The sequence below is a fragment of the Scyliorhinus torazame genome, chromosome 7 (assembly GCF_047496885.1).
Source record: "Scyliorhinus torazame isolate Kashiwa2021f chromosome 7, sScyTor2.1, whole genome shotgun sequence".
Classification (NCBI taxonomy): Eukaryota; Metazoa; Chordata; class Chondrichthyes; order Carcharhiniformes; family Scyliorhinidae; genus Scyliorhinus; species Scyliorhinus torazame.
Window position 1 is genome coordinate 271178066 of NC_092713.1, and position 18779 is coordinate 271196844.

The window sequence follows — 18779 nt, forward strand, 5'->3', positions numbered from 1 at the left end:
TTAGCAACACTTGAGCTGCCTTATAATGTGATCCAAAATGTGATCCCTTTGAGAAAGGGTCATCTGGACTCGAAACGTTAGCTCTTTTCTCTCCCTACAGATGCTGCCAGACCTGCTGAGATTTTCCAGCATTTTCTCTGGTTATAATGTGATCCTGTCATTAGCTTTTGCCTTTGATCTGTTCTGTATTATTTTGAAACAAATCTTTCATTAAAAAATGTCAAACTGTAAATAAAAGTTATGCTCAATTATATAGATGGGGTTCTTATCGAAAATCTTCCACTTATAGAACGCCTACCACAATGAAAACATGTCTATTTTGTATCAGACGTCTCAAGTTTAATCTAATACCAGGATCAGTCTTTCATGGATTTTACCTGCTTCTAGTTCTGAGCTTATCCCCAAAACCCTCAATTCCCTTACTGATGCAAAATCTATCTTGAACAGACATAATGACCCAGCCTCTACAGCTTTTTTAAAAATTCATTTAAGAGATGTGGACATCACTGTGGTTAGGCCAGCTTTTATTGCCCATCGCTAGTTGCCCTTCAGAAGGTGGTGGTGAGTTGCCTTCTTGATCCGCTGCAGTCCTTGAGTTGTAGGTACACCCACTGTGCTGTTAGGGAGGGAGTTCCAGGATGTTGCCCCAGCGACAATGAAGGACCGACGATATATTTCCAAGTCAGGGTGGTTAGTGACTTGGAGGGGAACCTCCAGGTGGTAGGGTTCCCAAGTATCTGCTGCTGTTGTCCTTCTAGATGATAGTGATTGTGGGTTTGGAAGGTGCTGTCTCAGGAACCTTGGTAAGTTACTGCAGTGCATCTTGTAGATGATACACTGCCACTGTGCGCCGGTGGGGAGGTTTGAATGTTTTGGAAGGGGGTGCAATCAAGCAGGATGCTTTGTCCTGGATGGTGTTAGCTTCTGGAGTGTTGTTGAGTCGCACTCATCCAGGCAAGTGGAGAGTATTCCATTACACTCCTGACTTGTGCTTTGTAGATGGTGGATAGGCTTTGGGGGGTGAGGAGATGAGTTACTCGCCGTACGATTCCTAGTCTTTGACCTGCCCTGGTGGCCACAGTATTAATATGGCTAGTCCAGTTCAGCTTCTGATCAATGGTAACCCCAGAATGTTCACTATGGGAGATTCAGCGATGATAATGCCACTGAATGTCAAGGGGTGGTGGTTAGATCCTCTCTTGTAGGAAATAGTCATTGCCTGGCACTTGTGTGTCGTGAATGCAACTTGCCACCCCAAGCCTGGATATTGTCTAGGTCTTGATGAATTTGGACTGCTTAATTATCTGAGGAGTCGCGAATAATTCTGAAAATTGTGCAGTCTTCCACATACATCCCCACTTCTGACCTTATAATAATAATAATCTTTATCAGTGTTACAAGTAAGCTTACATAACACTGCAATGAAGTAACTGTGAAAATCCCCTAGTTGCCAGATTCCGGCGCCTGTTCAATTACACAGAGGGAGAATTCAGAATGTCCAATTCACCTAACAGCACATCTTTCGGGACATGTGGGAGGAAACTAGAGCACCCGGGGGAAACCCAAGCAGACACAGGGAGAACGTGCAGACTCCGCACAAACAGTGACCCAAGCCGGGAATCAGACTCAGGTCCCCGGCGCTGTGAAGCAACAGTGCTAACCACTGTGCTACAATGGACGGAAGGCATGACTCCAACCAGCGGAGAGTTTCCCCTGATTCCCATTGGCTCAAGTGTAGTTAGGGATCCTTGAAGCCAAAATGGTCAAATGCTGCCTTGATGTCGGGGCAGTCACTCTCACCTCACCTCTGGCGTTCAGCTCTTTTGTCCATGTTTAAGCCAAGGCTGTAATGAGGTCAGGAGGCTAGTGACCTTTGCAGAACCCAAACAGAGCATACACGAGCTCACTGCAGTAAATAATTCCACAGATTTACTACCCTCTAAGAGAAGAAATTCCTCTTAATCTCAGTCTAAAATGATTGATCTCTTGCTCTGAGATTATGCCCTCTGGTCCTACTCTCCCACAAGAAGAAACAACCTGTCAACATCTACCCTGTCAAACTTTCTGAGAATCCTATATGTCTTAATAAGGTCACCACTCATTCTACTAAATTCCAATGAACACAGGCCCAACCTACTTAACTTCTACGCATAAGAAAATCACTCCGTACCCAAGGTCAACCTAGTGAACCTCGCTCAGAATCCTGTATGTTTCATTAAGATCGGCTCTCATTCAAGTGACCCAAGGCTGGAATTCAACCTGGGTCCCTGGCGCTGTGAGGCAGCAGTGCTAACCACTGAGATACCCCATTATTTCCGTTATTTATTCAGGAATCAAGAGTAAAATACTCTTGGTACATATGGCCATTTGTTTACAAGCAGTAAAACTCAAAACAACAGTCAGTCAAATATTTCAACAGTTTTATATTTATTTTCAACAATTTTTCTAACACCGTGGGTCACAGGGCCCAAGTTTCATACCTCCACTTCACAAATCCTCTAATCTAACCTCCACTGCTGAGAGGAATTGAAGACCAAGCTTATCCCAGAGGGGTGAAGAAAAAACTGAGGAAAGAATCAGAAGTCGACTGCACCCTGGCCGTTCCCACTTGGCTCAACTATGTTAATGTAAGCTTGGGAAAAGATTGTCTTAGCCACAGTCAGCCTGTAGCCAAATAAACAGACAAAGATGAGGAAGAAAACAGAAGGATCACTAACATTCTTTCAGATAAAATGAAAATATTGTTCTTGTGAAGTCTCATGATCTATAAATATAAAAAACATAACAGATGATTGCAATGGTTACCTCTTTTCCATCATCAGTTATTATGGCTCCTGCATGTTCCACTACTTCGAAGATCATGACTGAGCACAGTTCGCGCCTGACAAACATAGTCATGTTGGCAAAAGCAGGGAGTTGATGCATGAACTCCAGCAGTTGTTCTGCAAAATAATACAAACACATTTAGCCTGTGTTACAGCAACGTGTATTAAAAAGAACCACCTTTAGGTCAGTCATGTCAAGAGCTTTCTCAGTAGTGTCTATCGTACTTACAACCAAAGTGCCAAGAAAACTCAGGTACATTTACACTGGCAGTTTCCGCACTGGGAAATCGAACAACATGCGCCACTGTTCACTATTTACTTTTCAGTCCATTTTAAAAAAATATTGCGTAAACCCCAGATATGAATTAGCATGGAGTCTTTCTGGGGAACTAATTCCCCAAGTTTAATTTGCAGTAACCTGCTCACTTCATCTGACAACATCTTTGCAGAGTCAAAGTTTCTTGAGCTTATCATTGGTTTGCTGAACCTTTAAGTCATTGTGCTGTGGAAGAAAGCTGATGGAGATTTGTATGTAGTTGGTTGCAATCCTGTGATTCAGAGGTATTTTCAAATTCCAGTTTGAAATATCCACTAATGATTTAAAACATTTCCAAAAACCTCCCATTTAAACTGTGCCAAACCATTTCATCTTACTATAAAAGTGTTAATTCTCAGTTTAATAAAAAGAATTGAGTGAATATTTGATTTAAAACTAATGTCAAGGATCTTTCAGGAAAAGTACAGAAATAAATGTCTGCTGTGCAGAACACTCGGATTCCTGAGATACTTTCACCATAAAAACATGTGAATGAAGGCAACTGATTCTAAATGTGTAACATTGGGCGGGAGGTTAGACTGTGAATTTCATTCAATTTATTGGAAGGAGGGAGAAATTTAGCCTTCAACACTGCTGTTTCACAGAAAATGGATGTGTGTTGCGGCTTCCTATTTAAACAATGTTGTTCTTGGGTTCAGGCAACACTGGCAAAACAACATTATGTTATCCTGAGATTGTGGTGATGGGTCTTACCACAAGAGCTTGTGGTGATGGTACTCCTACAAGAGTGTTAGGTTGAACCCAATGGCAGCTGCATGTCGCATTTCTTGAGTGTTCTTGCGATGTTGGTGAGTATTCAATCTTACATTTCATTTAAGACCTCTAGATGGCTAAGAAATTTTACGGAGCCTGGAGGTGAGCTCGTCTTTGCGATTAATCATAACAGAGGCGTGATTTTCCAATTTTGGACCTAATCATAGTGAATTCATCAATGGAACACCCCAATATGAAAGTGATATATAGGCAATTGGGAATATTGGTCTCAGGTAACATGCACTTTGTGGATTAGTGATTTATTAAAAAGTAAACTGAAACTCCGACTTTGAAAAAGATTAAATGTAGCTGGTATTTGTCCCCTGTATTCACAACTACTGAAACATTTATACCCTAACATAGAAAACCCATTTTTCCTGAGTTCCACATTAACTACCATTTCCTGCACAGAAAAATCAGACTGTTGGCATAGGAAGTCATCACCTACAAATCCCATTTCTTTGCATTCTGACAGACTGCCAGAATTAATTTTTCCTCTGCATCAGCCGTAAGGGTCCTAAATGAAATGAGTATGGCTCAGTCTCAATGAAGTCCCAAAGATTTTCATGTATCTTGGGAGTGCTTAATGCTAATACTAAGTATCAAAAGTGCAAGTTGTGCTTCACTTCTTGAAAAATACACAAATTGATCTTAATTAAAAATGATCAACATTTGAATGGGGCAAAAAAATATCACTGTAGAAGCAACAGTATTTTAAAATTTCAAATTTAAAGATAACTACAATGAAATAATCACAATTTCAATTGAAAGGTCATAAGTATTTCACAAATTTGTTTATTTCTGTGTAGCTCAGCTGCACTGAACAGGTGCTGGGAATGAAAACGGTTTGCAGCTCTGTGAGAATTTAAACCAGTCTTCCAACAATTATACAGATGTTACCTCCTAGTCCAGAAGAGAAAACATCACCAAAAGCTATATTTTGCCCTGAATAAAGATGATGCAAAATATTCAGGGCTGAATTCTCCGTTTGGGAATGGAACGGAATAGCGTGCGCTACACGTTCCCGTTGGGGGCGTTATTCATACCGTGATTCAGGACAAGCAAATGGGCCAGCACTCATGGGCCGGTAATGAATTGGAAGCAATTCCCAACCCAGCGGACGGTGTAACCGCTGGGATCTAAATTAGCACGAAAGAGCCCGACAAGCTGGAGTTGCTTTTAAGCACTTCACTCGCCACACATTCATTGCAGCCACGAAACTGGCTCAGAGAAGACCAGCCCCCTGATTTCGGAAGTCTGATGTGGTCCCACTGCTCAATGCCGTTGAGGAGTGGGACACCCTCTTCCCCAGGAGGGCCGCAAACACAAGTCCGGCCTCCTGAACAGCACCTGGGAGAAGATGGCAGAGATAGTCAGTGCTGCCAGCCTCACCAGGTCGAAGTCCTGAGGGGTGGGGTCACTGGTGAAACCTCTGCCCCGAGAGGGGCAGTGTGCCAGGGAGGGTTCCAAAAGCCATGGTGCTGGTGTCCTTTGTTTGGGGTGAGCTGTTCTATTCCCCTCTTTCCTCTGCAGTGGGGCTGCGCTTCTGAGGAGTGCAATGAGGAGTGCCAATGCCTGGTGGGCCAGTGATTGAGCTCGGCCATGCCCATCCCCTTGATGATACTGCTGAGGTATGAGCAGAGGGGTGGGCTGGGTGGGTTCCCACATGACCAGAGCTTCTCTGACTATTTACAGGACACAGTGAACAGTCAGCTGTGTGAACAGCCAGGAGCCTGTAAGTAGCACCAGAGGAATTATTTTAAATCACATACTGCTGCAATAGTGGTCTGAACCAGGCCACCCCGATCCAGAGCAGGATATCCCAAGTGCACGGACCTGGCAGCAAGTCATTGCCCGTTACTCCCCGCAGCCCAGACGGCCACCCCCGAGCAAGCCCGACACGTTTTGAGTGCTTTTTTAGCCGCTCGTCCCCCCTGGCGAAATAGCTATGGCGCCCAGTCCCTGCTTGTAAATACTTGCACCAATTCACACCGGTGACTTCCGCCTGAGAGAAATGGAGCATCATGGAGGGTGCAGCATGAAGTGCCCAACCTGCTAATGAGATTCAAGTCCATGCAAATGACAGTTTTGCACAGGCACATCGGTGTGGGGCACAAACTTCACTAACATCGCTAACAAATCAAGTTCAACAAAGATAAATGTGAAGCAGTAGCTTTTGGTTGGAAGAATAGACAGTCACTTAGTACTTGGAAATCTAAGTGGGTAGAGGAATAAAGGGATCTGGGACTACAAACACAACAATCACTAAACGTTGTCCAGAGGTTAGCAAGGCCATATAAAACACAAAACAAGCAGTAGGCTTTATTTCTAGAGATGCAAAATTGAAAAAATGTGGAAGTTAAGTTAAATCGGTATTGAATCTTGGTTAGACCCCACTTTGGTACTGCATGCAGTTCTGGTCGCCATATTATAAAGAGGATATAGAGACACCGGAGACGGTGCAGAGATTTGCAAAGATGACACCAAAATGCAAGTATATAGACTCTGGCAGGGGTGAATGTGATCCATGTAGAAAGCCTGAACATTATTGCACTGTGTGGGATACCCATATTTCCAATGTTCTTTCAGATATTTTGCAAATAAAGCATATTTTTTCAAAAAGAAGAAACCATGATCATGAATGTGGTTCAGGACATTGTTCATGTGCGTAAGTGGTGATTTCTGTGGGTTTTCATTTTTTACTGGGAGGTGTCAGCAGAGGCTTTGACCTTTTGCCCTCGAGTTGGATGCTCTTCAGTGGTTGTTTGTTCTCCTTGGAAGAGCTCCATAACCAACATCAGGAACTTAAAGAGGTGATAGCTGCAACCAATTGAGTCCCAAAAAAGGGTATGTAACATCGATAGGTTGGCGTTGAAAGGTGGCGAAAGAGGTACATCCATTGACCGTGCCTTCTTCATTAAGCAAATCCTTCCAGATTCCTGTGGACTTGGAGCCATGGGCGTCCATTGCCTGCAAGGCTTTCCCCAGTGCTAATACATTTACGTGACCTTCAAGAATGTTGCTGCCTTCATGACGTTCCTGAAGGTTTTCAAGAAGAGACTTCTCACAGTGACCTCTCCAAGCAGAGCCTCTCTTTACTCTACCATCATATTGGGACTGCATGGTGACAGTTCACCTCTACAACCCCCAGGTTCCTGTCATCGATGTGCTCACCTTCCTTGCCAGACATCTCAACGAAGTCGGGAATTGCACCGAGGTCAAGGACGCCTTTGGGATCTGAACCAGCAAACAGCAGATCAAGTGGCATTTAAGACAGATGGTAAAGGAGTAACCCTCCACTATTCCTCCAGCTTTGCTATCGGGGTAGCCGTGGCTACCTTATCTGAACCAGCCAGCCAAACGTTTGTCACTCCTGTGGAAAATCTGGTCATGTCGTGGCCAATTGCAGTGCTGTCATCTGCAAGAATTGCAAAAAGGAAGGGATCAGACAAATGACTGCAAGTAGACAAGTGCTGCAACCTGTGTGGAGGGGCAGACCATCTCTACAGGACCTGCCCCAAACACGACCGCACTTATGTGCATGCAGCGCAAGCCAAGGAGGCGCAAGCAGACAGAACAGCCAGTGTGACTACCGCCAAGGAGTATCAAATCTCCACCCGTAGAATCCTCCTGCGAGCAGGCAGGACAAAGGAGGACACAAAGAGAGACAAGGACAAGGGGGAAAGGGAGGCAGCCGACAGCCAAACAACAGCACTGCCCCCGGACCTCCGACCTCTCAGTGGACCAAATCAATGGAGGAACCACCAGTAGAAGACCAATTGGCAGCGAGAGAAGACCACCAAAAAGAGGACGGAGCAAGAAAAAAAGGACAAAGCCACTCCGCAGATGAGCAGTAAAAGGCAACTCTCATCTGACACAGAGACGGGGGGGCTGGAGTTCATGAGATGGGGGGGGGTGTTGGAGCTTGTGAGACAGGGGGATGAGAAGAAAGGCCTCCACCAGAAACTCCCCCATTAAAGAGGCCCCTGCCTGAGTGCAGTCCAGACAGGAATGGTGAAATAGATCACTGCTTTAAAACTCATCTGTGCAATAATAGTGCTTTCTGCAGAGAAAAAGTGAAGTGAGAGCACTTAACTGTCTTAGAATTCGTCCAAGAGCTGTCAATCATAGCTAAATGTTTATAAACAATACAACAGCAGGGTACTTGAGATCCATGCAAACGTGCAGGGAAATGAAATTAAACAATCCAGACAGCTGGCTATATGCAGGCTGTCAATCAGTGTAGTAAAACCAATTTCCCATTGACGTGAATGAAAGCCTCACAGATCAAAGACCTGAGGGGGCTTAAACCTAGTTTATGTGGTTTTCGCTTTCTCAAAATTCATAGGTGCTGCTTTCTCTGCCTGAGCCAGCAGGTATATTGCATAAGTGAGTTTTAAAGCAGCGAATTGTCTGGACACCTCTCTAACTTCCAGGCAGAGACCTCTGTTATGTGGAATTTGTGGTGGGGGTCTCTCTTATGGGATGGTTTCTGGTGGGGGTCTTGCTGGAGAGGAAATCTCTCACAATTCCCGCCATACATAAATTTGCACCACAACGTGAGCGCAAATCAGAGGTGATTCATCTCCGGCAGCAGAACATAGTCTCCCAAAGAAACTTGCTCTGTATGTCCAGTGCAGTGCTGGTCAATCGGAGTAACAGACCAGTTGGATTCTAAAGATATGACGCAGACAACCAAGCAAAATTTTGGGGATACTGGTAGGATCTGAAACTGAGCTTATAAAAGGTCATAATAGGACATCGGGGTGGACGGACACGGAACACCACAGCCGCAGCCGGAAAGGCAGCCGTGCATGCCGCTGACAGCCTACTGCAAATTTAGGGCCATGGGTCGTATGGGCGTCCCTCCAGGCCACCCCCATAGGTGGCCCCTGGCCGCAGCTGACCATCAGCTGTAAGGGCGCGCTCCAGCACAACCAGTCGCATCTTGCTGGCTGGAATGTGTGTGTGGGATTGTAATGTGTATATGCGGCTGCAGCTTGTTCGCGTCAATCACGGACCCGGCGAATCCGGCACCGTTTTTCATTGGTATCGATTTGTGTTCCACGTGGCGCCGGTGCTAGCCCCTCCACAGTTGCTGAATCGATCCAGTTTTACTGTCATGGAAGTCCACGAATTCTGCATCGGCGTCAACACAGTCTCAGAAACAGAGAATCCCGCCCCTGATGTGGCATTTAAACCCATTTAACTCAGACAAGAATGTTACAACTGAGTCAAAGGTGACATTTGTAAATAGTTGAAATTAAGAGATATCAGGAAACTAAAAGAATGAATACTACACGTGCAATCTTTTCAAGTACATCAATTTTAAAAGGAGCAAAATATTTCAAAAATCTGATGATGCTGGTAATCTGTAATAAAGATAGAAATAAAGTTTGAAATGCACAAGTCAGACAACATTCGTTAAATTTTGAAGTCATTAATGTTTCTGGTGTACATCTTGTATCAAACCTAAAAGGGTTTAGTATGATTTTAGAAGAGGGTAAAAGAGGGTAAAATCAAATATTGCAACAAAGAGGGAGCTAATGGGGGTGTTACCTGCAAACTGTTTAACAGAATAATAATAATCTTTATTGTCACAAGTCGGCTTACATTAACACTGCAATGAAGTTACTGTGAAAAGCCCCTAGTCGCCATATTCTGACGGCTGTTCGGGTACATGGAGGGGGTACTCAGAATGTCCAAATTACTTAACTGCATGTCTTTCGGGACTTGTGGGAGGAAACCGGAGCACCCGGAGGAAATACAAGCAGACACGGAGAACGTGCAGACTCCGCACACGAGTGCCCCAAGCCAGGAATCAAAGTTGGGACCCTGGCGCTGTGAAGCAACATTGCTAACCACTGTACTTATAAAAGCCAGTATAATGATGGAAAGACATTAAAGGAACAGGCAAATACCCAGATGGAAGAGAACACAAAAAATACAAGAAAACTAGAAAAGTGAAGTATTATGGACAGTAAGGGCCTAAAACAGGCCTATAGGTATCCCGCCTACTCTCATAGCCCTGACAATCAGCTTGTTGTCATCTTTATAGAGATATATTGATGGTTGGCTTAAATTTCCACTTCCAGAAAGCATTAGGCCTATTTATGATATAAATCAAGGTTGTAGTGATGTCAATAGGACCCTTTGCAACTGTTCAGAACACAGGAGTGGAGCTTGCAAGGCAAACACTCCAACCAATGGTTACAGGTGTTTCGATCCAGAAACAGCCAGACAATGTTAAAAACGGTGGGGGAATTCTTTGGAGCTATAAAGTGCAGGTGTAATCTTCCTTGTTCCACAAAAATGCATTGGGCTGTTGCTTCCCTTGACTCGTAACCTTCCCCTGCCTTTCAAAGCAATTCTTACTTTCTGCAAGCCACTGCTGGCCTCCCAGTGGGCCAAAATTCCTCAAGCCCAAGTGCAGTGAGTTGCATCATGATGGCAATCTGCAGGAATGAGTAAACAACCGGCACACTACACTAACCCAAAAATCAAAATCGATTCCAGAAAGAGAAAAATGTCAACATTAAGGGCAGAGGTGGCCACAACCCCTTACCAGCACTGTGGTCTGACAATGGATCAAGATTTAAAATATTTCCCTGCCCTCATGTCTTTGGACATTGACCTACCTACCTATCTGACCAACACCCTTTAATGGAAAGAAAACGAAAGCATAAAGATGAAGTCTCAAGTCACTGAAATCAACATTTAGATCTTGCAGAAGAGTGCCTGCAAGAAACTGAAATGCTTGTTCCTATTGTTTGTTGAATGAACTGCAGGATGCCAACAATAGCAAGATCAGCATGGAGTGTTCTAACTTTAAGAAAACCCAGGCAGTTCTCAAAGTTTATCGGTTTGTAATCAAGTCACTACATTTGTTGACACACTAGCATGTTACTTCAGTAAAAATAAAGAGCAAGCAAAAAATGATGCAACATTGCTACGAGACCAACCATCTGGGTGGGCTCACTAAAAATAACACAATCAGATTCAACATGATTCAGCCATTCTATTCTAGAAAATTTGTGGATATTTTGACTTCTCTGAACTAAAATTCAGCACAATCCTAATGTAAACGGAGCATCAAAAAGGCAAAATGCATAGGAGTGGGAATCAGGGTGGGTTAAAATGGAAGACAGGAGAATAAGAAATGTTCTTAAATCGTACCAATATCATCATCAGTTCGGTCTGCTGGATCCTTCTCCAAACACTCCCTAACAACATCCCTGCCCATCAGTGGATCAGATGCTCGGTCAATGTCCTCTTCATCTTCTTCCTCTTCTTCAGAGTCTACAGCTGTTTCTGGAAGCCCAGTAAGATCCACATCCCCCATTTCACTCTCTGTAGCCTGCAGCAAGAAATACTTTTATGTTAATAATTTCCTTCCATATCAGCTTACCATAAAAATACAAAATGTATCTGAAAAACTGTTCTGAAATGATTCATTGCTGGTTTTGCCTTTAGCTATATTTTTTTACTCACAAAAACCAAAATACTAATTTTATAAATTACAAATGTTATCATTATAATGGTATAAAATAATTTTTCCACTCAGAAGACAAGCATCCATCAGAGATATTTACCTCTGAAAACAAAAAAACAAATACTTATTAACCTGCAGTGAAATTAAAACAGGATTGCACAGAAGTATCATAAATTTTAAACATAATGACTGGACTTGGGAGTTCTAGTTTTAAACCAAGCTGAGTTTACAAGTTTTCAACTTGAGGTAGTGGGGTAGTGTTAATATCACTGAACTAGTAATCCAGGGGCCTGGGCTAATGCTCGATGGAATGGGTTTAATTCTCACCATGGCAACTAAATATGGAATCAAAAAGCTAGTTATGGTAATTGTGAACACAAAACCATTGTCGATTGCTGTAAAACCCCACCTGGTTCACTAGCGTCCCGGACACCACCATCACCATCCCTGTCACACTGACAGGGCAGACCCAGTAGAGGTGGCAGCATTGTGGTACACAGTCGAGCAGGCGTTTTCAACATCAACTCCGGACCACATGATGTCTTATGGCATTTGGTCATGATGAACGTAGGAATTTCAGATATATTGTATAACAGGCTTTTGGTGAAGTAAGGGTTACAAACCCTTGGTTAGAGTGTGTTCTTTTTAAATTTTAGAATACCCAATTCATTTTTTCTATTAAGGGGCAATTTAGCGTGGCCAATTCACCTACCCTGCACATCTTTGGGTTGTGGGGGCAAAACCCATGCAAACACGGGGAGAATGTGCAAACTCCACACAGACAGTGACCCAGAGCCGGGAACGAACCTGGGACCTCGGCAGCAGGGCTAACCCACTGCGCCGGATTAGTGTGTGTTTGATTGCTGAAATCATGGGCGAAATTCTCCCCCAACGGCGGGATGCCCGCCGATTGGCGCCAAAGCCGGCGCAAATCAGACGGGCATCGCGCCGGCAAAAAGGTGCGGAAGTCTCCGCATCTTTGGCGGCCTAGCCCCAACATTGAGGGGCTAGGCCGACGCCGGAGGGATTTCCGCCCCGCCAGCTGGCGGAAATGGCATTTGTTGCCCCGCCAGCTGGCGCGGAAATGCGGCGCATGCGCGGGAGCGTCAGCGGCCGCTGTCAGTTTCCCAGCGCATGCGCGGGAGCGTCAGCGGCCGCTGTCAGTTTCCCGCGCATGCGCAGTGGGGAGAGTCACTTCCGCCTCCGCCATGGTGGAGACCGTGGCGGAGGCGGAAGGGAAAGAGTGCCCCCACGGCACAGGCCCGCCCGTGGATCGGTGGGCCCCGATCGCGGGCCAGGCCACCGTGGGGGCACCCCCCCGAGGTCAGATCGCCCCGCGCCCCCCCCCCCCCCCCAGGACCCCGGAGCCCGCCCACGCCGCCTGGTCCCGCCGGTAAATACCAGGTTTGATTTACGTCGGCGGGACAGGCAATTTCTGGGCGGGACTTCGGCCCATCCGGGCCGGAGAATCCAGCGGGGGGTCCCGCCAACCGGCGCGGCCGGATTCCCGCCCCCGCCCAATCTCCGGGAGCGGAGACTTCGGCGGGGGCGGGATTCACGGCTGCCAACGGCCATTCTCCGACCCGGCGGGGGGTCGGAGGATGACGCCCCATGTTTTGAAATATTCGTAGTTTGAAATTTTGGGAGCCAGAGGTGCAATTAACAATCGCAACAAGCTGAGGCTATTGCAATTTTGTATTGTTTAAGGGGATTCCCTGGGGAATTAGTTTCCAGCTTGGTGAGATATCATTGCTGGGTGGAGCTAAGGCATCAGGCTTTTTGAGAAAGCATTTTCAGTTCAGTTCTGATCTGGCTGAAGCTGTGCGCACAGTGAAACAGTTCTGCTCTCACAAAGTTAGTTAGAAGAGATTAACTGTATTTAAAGCAGTGCAGACTTGTCCAAGGACCAGGGGGAGCTGATCAAGCCAGTTGAAACAGTTTTTGAAGACATACAGCCAGTTTCTGCATGGATCTGACTGGAGTTAGATCTTTTTTGCAAAGCAATGTCAAAAGATCTCTTTCTCAAAGAATAACTGTGTAAAAATGGTATTCCTCTGTGCCATTGGTATTTAAGTTGGATTGAGAGCGGAGATTTTCTTTTTGTTGTTTAAGTGGAAATATAGATAGCAATTAAGGGTATTGTATTCACTGTATTGAGTAGTATTGTTTATGGGGCAATTATAAGCTATTTTCTGGTGTAATGTTAAAGATTTCAATACCATGTTAGTAATAAAGTTGGTTTCAATATACCATATCCCTATTTTTTCGTGCAATCACTCCTGGAGCAAAGTATCCTTTCCTCATAGTCTTATAAAATTAAAATATTACGGTTTCAGTACCCTAGCCACTGTTGGGATCTGGTCTGAGGTCGTAATAAAGTCAAACATAGGCACGGAAACCTCCTGCTTACCTTCTATCGCCTTCCATCAGCTGATGAAGCGGTCCTCCTCCATGTTGAACATGACTTGGAGGAAGCAATGGTTCAGAATGCACTCTGGGTGGGGGACAATGTTCTTCACCAGGTGTGGCTCAGTATCACTGCTAGTGACTAAGCTGGCTGAGTCTTAAAGGATATAGCTGCTAGTGTCGGTCTGCTACAGGTGGTGAGGAAACAGACAGGGGGAAAAACAAATTTGCCTGCCACAAATGCACCTCCCTATGACAGTATCAATAGGAGTGACCACCACACAGTCCTTGTGGAGAAAAAGGGCAGCGTGGTAGCATAGTGGTCAGCACAGTTGCTTCACAGCTCCAGGGTCCCAGGTTTGATTTCCAGCTTGGGTCACTGTCTGTGCGGAGTCTGCACGTTCTCCCCGTGTTTGCGTGGGTTTCCTCCGGGTTCTCCGGTTTCCTCCCACAGTCCAAAGATGTGTAGGTTAGCTGGATTGGCCATGATAAATTGCCCTTAGTGGCCAAAAAAGGTTAGGTGGGGTTACTGGGTTGCAGGGATAGGGTGGAGGTGTGGGCTTAAGTGGGGTGCTATTTCCAGGGGCCGGTGCAGACTCGATGGACCGGATGACCTCCTTCTGCACTGTAAACTCTATGATTTAAATGACAATCGCACTACCATTCAAATAAATACAACTCAAATCTGGGCATCCATGTGGTGCTGTAGGCCATCAGCAGCAACAGAACTGTATATAACCGCAATCTGTAACTCCATATTCCCCACTCTACCATTACCACCAAGCAAAGGGGACTAATCCTGGTTTAATGAAAAGTGCAAGGAGATTTACCAGGAGCAACACCAAGCGAATATAGAATTAAAAAGTTAGTTGTCAACCTGATGAAGTTACTACACAGGACTATTTGCATGCCAAAAACATGCGATGGACAGAGCTAAGCAACCGCAGAACTAACAGATTGGTGCAAGCTCTGCAGTCATGAATGCTGGTGGACAATTATATAACTAACTGGAGGAGACACCACAAATATCCCCACCCTTGATGATGGGGGGGCTCAGCACACCCGCGCACAAGACAAGACATCTCTACCAATCTTCAGCCAGGAGTGCAGCGTGGATGATCCATCCCGGCCTCATCCTGAGGTCCCCAACATCACAGATGCCAGTCTTCAGCCAATTCAACTTATTCCATGTGATCTCAAGAAGCAGCTGAAGGCACTGGATGCCTGCAAAGGCTATGGGCCCTGCCAATATTCTAGCAATTGTCCTGAAGACTTGCGTGCTAGAACTAGCTGTGCATTTAATCATGTGGTTCCAGTACAACTACAACATTGGTATCTACCTGGCAATGTGGAAAGTTGTCCAGTTATGTCCTGTCCTCAATAAGCAGGACAAACCCAATTAGGCGAATTACCACCCAATCAATCCACTCTCAATAATCAGCGAAGGGATGGAAGAGGTCATCAACAATGCTACAAAGTGGCACTTACACAGGAACAACCTCCTCACTGATGCTTAGCTTGGGTTCTGCCCAAAGCCACTCAGCTCCTGGGCTCATTAGTCTTAGTTCCAATGTGGACAAAAGAGCTGGACTCAAAAGGCAAGTCATCATGGTCACGTTTGTCCAAGTGTGACAACAAAGGGCCCTAGCAAAAATGGAGTCAAGGGGAAAACTCTCGACTAGTTAGATTCATTTATATGGCTGGTCCAGTTCAGTTCCTAATCAATGGTGACCCCCCCCACCAAAGATGATTGGGTTCTCTTTGATTGGAGATGGTCATTGCTTGGTATTTGTGTGGCATGAATGTTATTTACCAATTAGCAGCCCAAGACCAAATATCATCCAGGTCTTGCTGCACATGGACATCGACTGCTTCAGTATTTGAGGAACCATGAACGACGTCCAATTGTCCAATCATCCCCACTTCTGACCTTAAGATGAAGGGAAGGTTCATTGATGAAGCAACCAAAGAGGCTGGGCCATGTTCCAGGTCAGAGATGAATGCCATCCAACAACCACAGCCATCTTTCTTTGGGCTAGGTAGGACTCTGACGAGTGGAGAGTTTTTCCCCAGATTCCCACTGTCTCTTGGTTTGCTACAGTTCCTTGACGTGACACTCAGCCAAAAGCTGCTTTGATGTCAAGGGCAGTCACTCTCAAGTTCAGGTCTTTTTTCCGTGTTTGGATCAATGATATAATGAGGTCAGGAGACTGCGTGGCCCTGGCAGGGCCCAAACCAAGCATCACTGAATAGGTTATTGCTGAGTAAGTGCTATTTGATAGCATTTATGATGACACCTTTCATCACTTTGCTATTTATTCTTTTACACTACAGTATTAGATATCTAAAATTAACGAATGGAAATATGTTTGTTTCCCACTACTATTTACTTGTTTTTTCACTGTTTATTAAATTTGTTGGCAGTTAAGCCCCAGCCAAGATTCAGAGCATTCTGCTCTTCTGCTTTCCAAACAAGGGAAATTCAATGATGGCATACGCAAAAACCAACAGCTGTTCGATCCCTAGGCAACCTACAAATAGGATAAAAAGGAGCCAGTTCTCACTTTGAAATTTCCATTTAATAAAACCTGAATCGATTAACCCTAATATCAATGGTAGCTACTCTTGTACCATCGCAACTATGATTAACAATAGCTTTTATTGTATATAAGGAGAGAGTGTCTCTTTGATTTGCCACTTTCTTAGTAAAAATTATTCCCTCAGATGCTGATTTTGCCCTCTGCTCTTCAGCAATTTGGTCTTGTAAAATTATAATGATCATATAAAGGAATTTAGAAGCATCAAATCAAGCTGATGGATCAGCAGATTTAGTTTCATCTGAACCTGTAACAGGTAAAACTAATTTGATTCAGGTTGCTTGGAAGCTTGTGATGGACACAATGTCAAATACTAAATTGTTAAACAAATCATTGAAAAACAAAATGATGGCACAATACATCAGCATCCTACACCAGGCCATGGTCAGTGAAAGATCTGATTTTAAATGCCTTTCCTTCCATTTCATTTTTTTCCTGTGCTCCCTTAACATCTCCCCCATGTCAACTTTCCTACCCATAATCACAACCTACCCCTACCATCTTGTAATTTCACATGGCCTGTGTACATCCATGAGCTTAATCAGAAACAAAACCATCTCCAGCCACTTCACAGCAAATTTCATCCCCCTGCCATATTTTTATGCCCTTCCATTTGTACATTGTGTCTACACTTGCAAAATCTTCTATTCAAATTCAGTCTGAATATTTAAAGCTCCAAACTACCAAGCCTAGGCCTCCATTCTCAACACTTTCATAGCTATTAATTTGCTTGAACACTGTCATCTTTGATGCTCTTCTCCATGGTACAAACCTCACTATGTCCTAGTTGTGTACGGTCCACTGCCACTCAAATCCAAGAGGCACAGACCTGAGCATCTCTGGCACACAGCTGATTTAACTATACATTTCCAGATCTACAGAACCACAAAAAACAATCAGGCCTGTTCTCCTCCAGCAAAACCACTATTCTAGGATAACTCTCGAAAGCAACGGTAACACCAGCTCCATTTTTCCACTCACACACTCTTCCTTAAACTCCTGCTCCTCCACTAGCAGTACAAGTACAAGGAGCTTATGGACTGCTTTACCACGAAGACTGAGACTGAGACAGTTCAGTTATCTCTGTTGCAGCAACCGTACCCACCACCTCTTCACATACCAATCCCCCCCCACCTTGTCTCATGCACATCAAACCAAACCTCGCTCATTATTTCCTCTGTGGTCCTGAACTTGTGCTGTTTTCTCATTTCACTCCCTTACCCCACCATTCCTTCTCCAAGCTAATGTTGTTCATGAGATTCACCGCCTACTAACTTGAACCCCTATTCACCATAAACTGCTGATCAATGCCCCTTTCTGGTTTTCATGCTGACTGTATTGGTAAATGATCCCTTCGCCTCAGTTGCTGTTCCACTCTCTTTTAAAACCATTGTCATCCGCCCGTCTCAAAAACACACCTCGATGACAGCCCTTGCAAGCTACCACAGCACCAAAATGGTCCTAATCAAAATAACCCCTGTCTGGTTCCTTCTTGACCTTCATGCAGTTTTAGCCAGTGAGCCACAACATCTTCCTTCAACCCCCCATTTCCATTGTCCAGTTCAGTGAAACGACCTCACCTTTCTCCACTTACCTATCTAACCACTGCAAGAACATTTCCAAGAAAACTTCTATTCCAACTCCTTTATTGTTACCTCGGGTATCCCCCATGTAACTGTTTTTCGCCACCTCCTCTTTCTTACTTACACTATCCAACTACACGGGCTTAGGTTGCACATGCATATTGAAGATATCCAGCGCTATTTCAGTGCTACCACTCTCACCCCACCGCCTCTGTTGTCAGACTGCTCATCTCGCATCCTGTCTTGGATGAGCCACACATTCCTCCAATTGAGGACCAAAGTAACTGACTTTGGCTCTTGCCATAAACCCTCTATTCTCGTCACTGATTCCATCCTCCTTCTCGGTCACTATTTCAGGCTGAACACCAAATTGCTTGCAACCTTGGCATTCTATTTACACCTGACTATGCTTAAACCCCATATACCATCCATCACAAAAACTGCTTTCTTCATCCTGTAACATTTCCCATAATTGTCCTGCTTCACGCCATCGATAATAATAATCTTTATTGTCACAAATAGGCTTACATTAACACTGCAATGAGGTTACTGTGAAAAGCCCCTAGTCACCACATTCCGGCGCCTGTTCGGAAGGGAGAATTCAGAATGTCCAAATTACCCAACAAGCATGTCTTTTGGGACTTGTGGGAGGAAACCGGAGCACCCGGAGGAAACCCAGGCAGTAACCGGGAGAATGTGCAGACTCCGCACAGACAGTGAACCAAGCCGGTAATCGATCTGGAACCTTGGCGATGTGAAGCAACAGTGCTAATCACTGTGCTACCA

The 18779-nt window shown here is 44.8% G+C and overlaps 1 protein-coding gene across 9 annotated transcripts in view; it reads right to left on the reverse strand.

Annotated features, from left to right (window-relative positions):
* LOC140427034 (rap guanine nucleotide exchange factor 6-like) overlaps nt 1-18779 on the reverse strand; it is a 541878-nt gene that overhangs the window by 132435 nt on the left and 390664 nt on the right. For all 9 annotated transcript variants that reach the window (XM_072512459.1, XM_072512462.1, XM_072512456.1 and 6 more), the window contains 2 exons: nt 11092-11272; nt 2806-2942 (listed from right to left, as the gene is read on the reverse strand). In XM_072512459.1, the coding sequence (XP_072368560.1) occupies nt 2806-2942; nt 11092-11272 (318 nt within the window). The remainder of the gene's footprint in view (nt 1-2805; nt 2943-11091; nt 11273-18779) is intronic.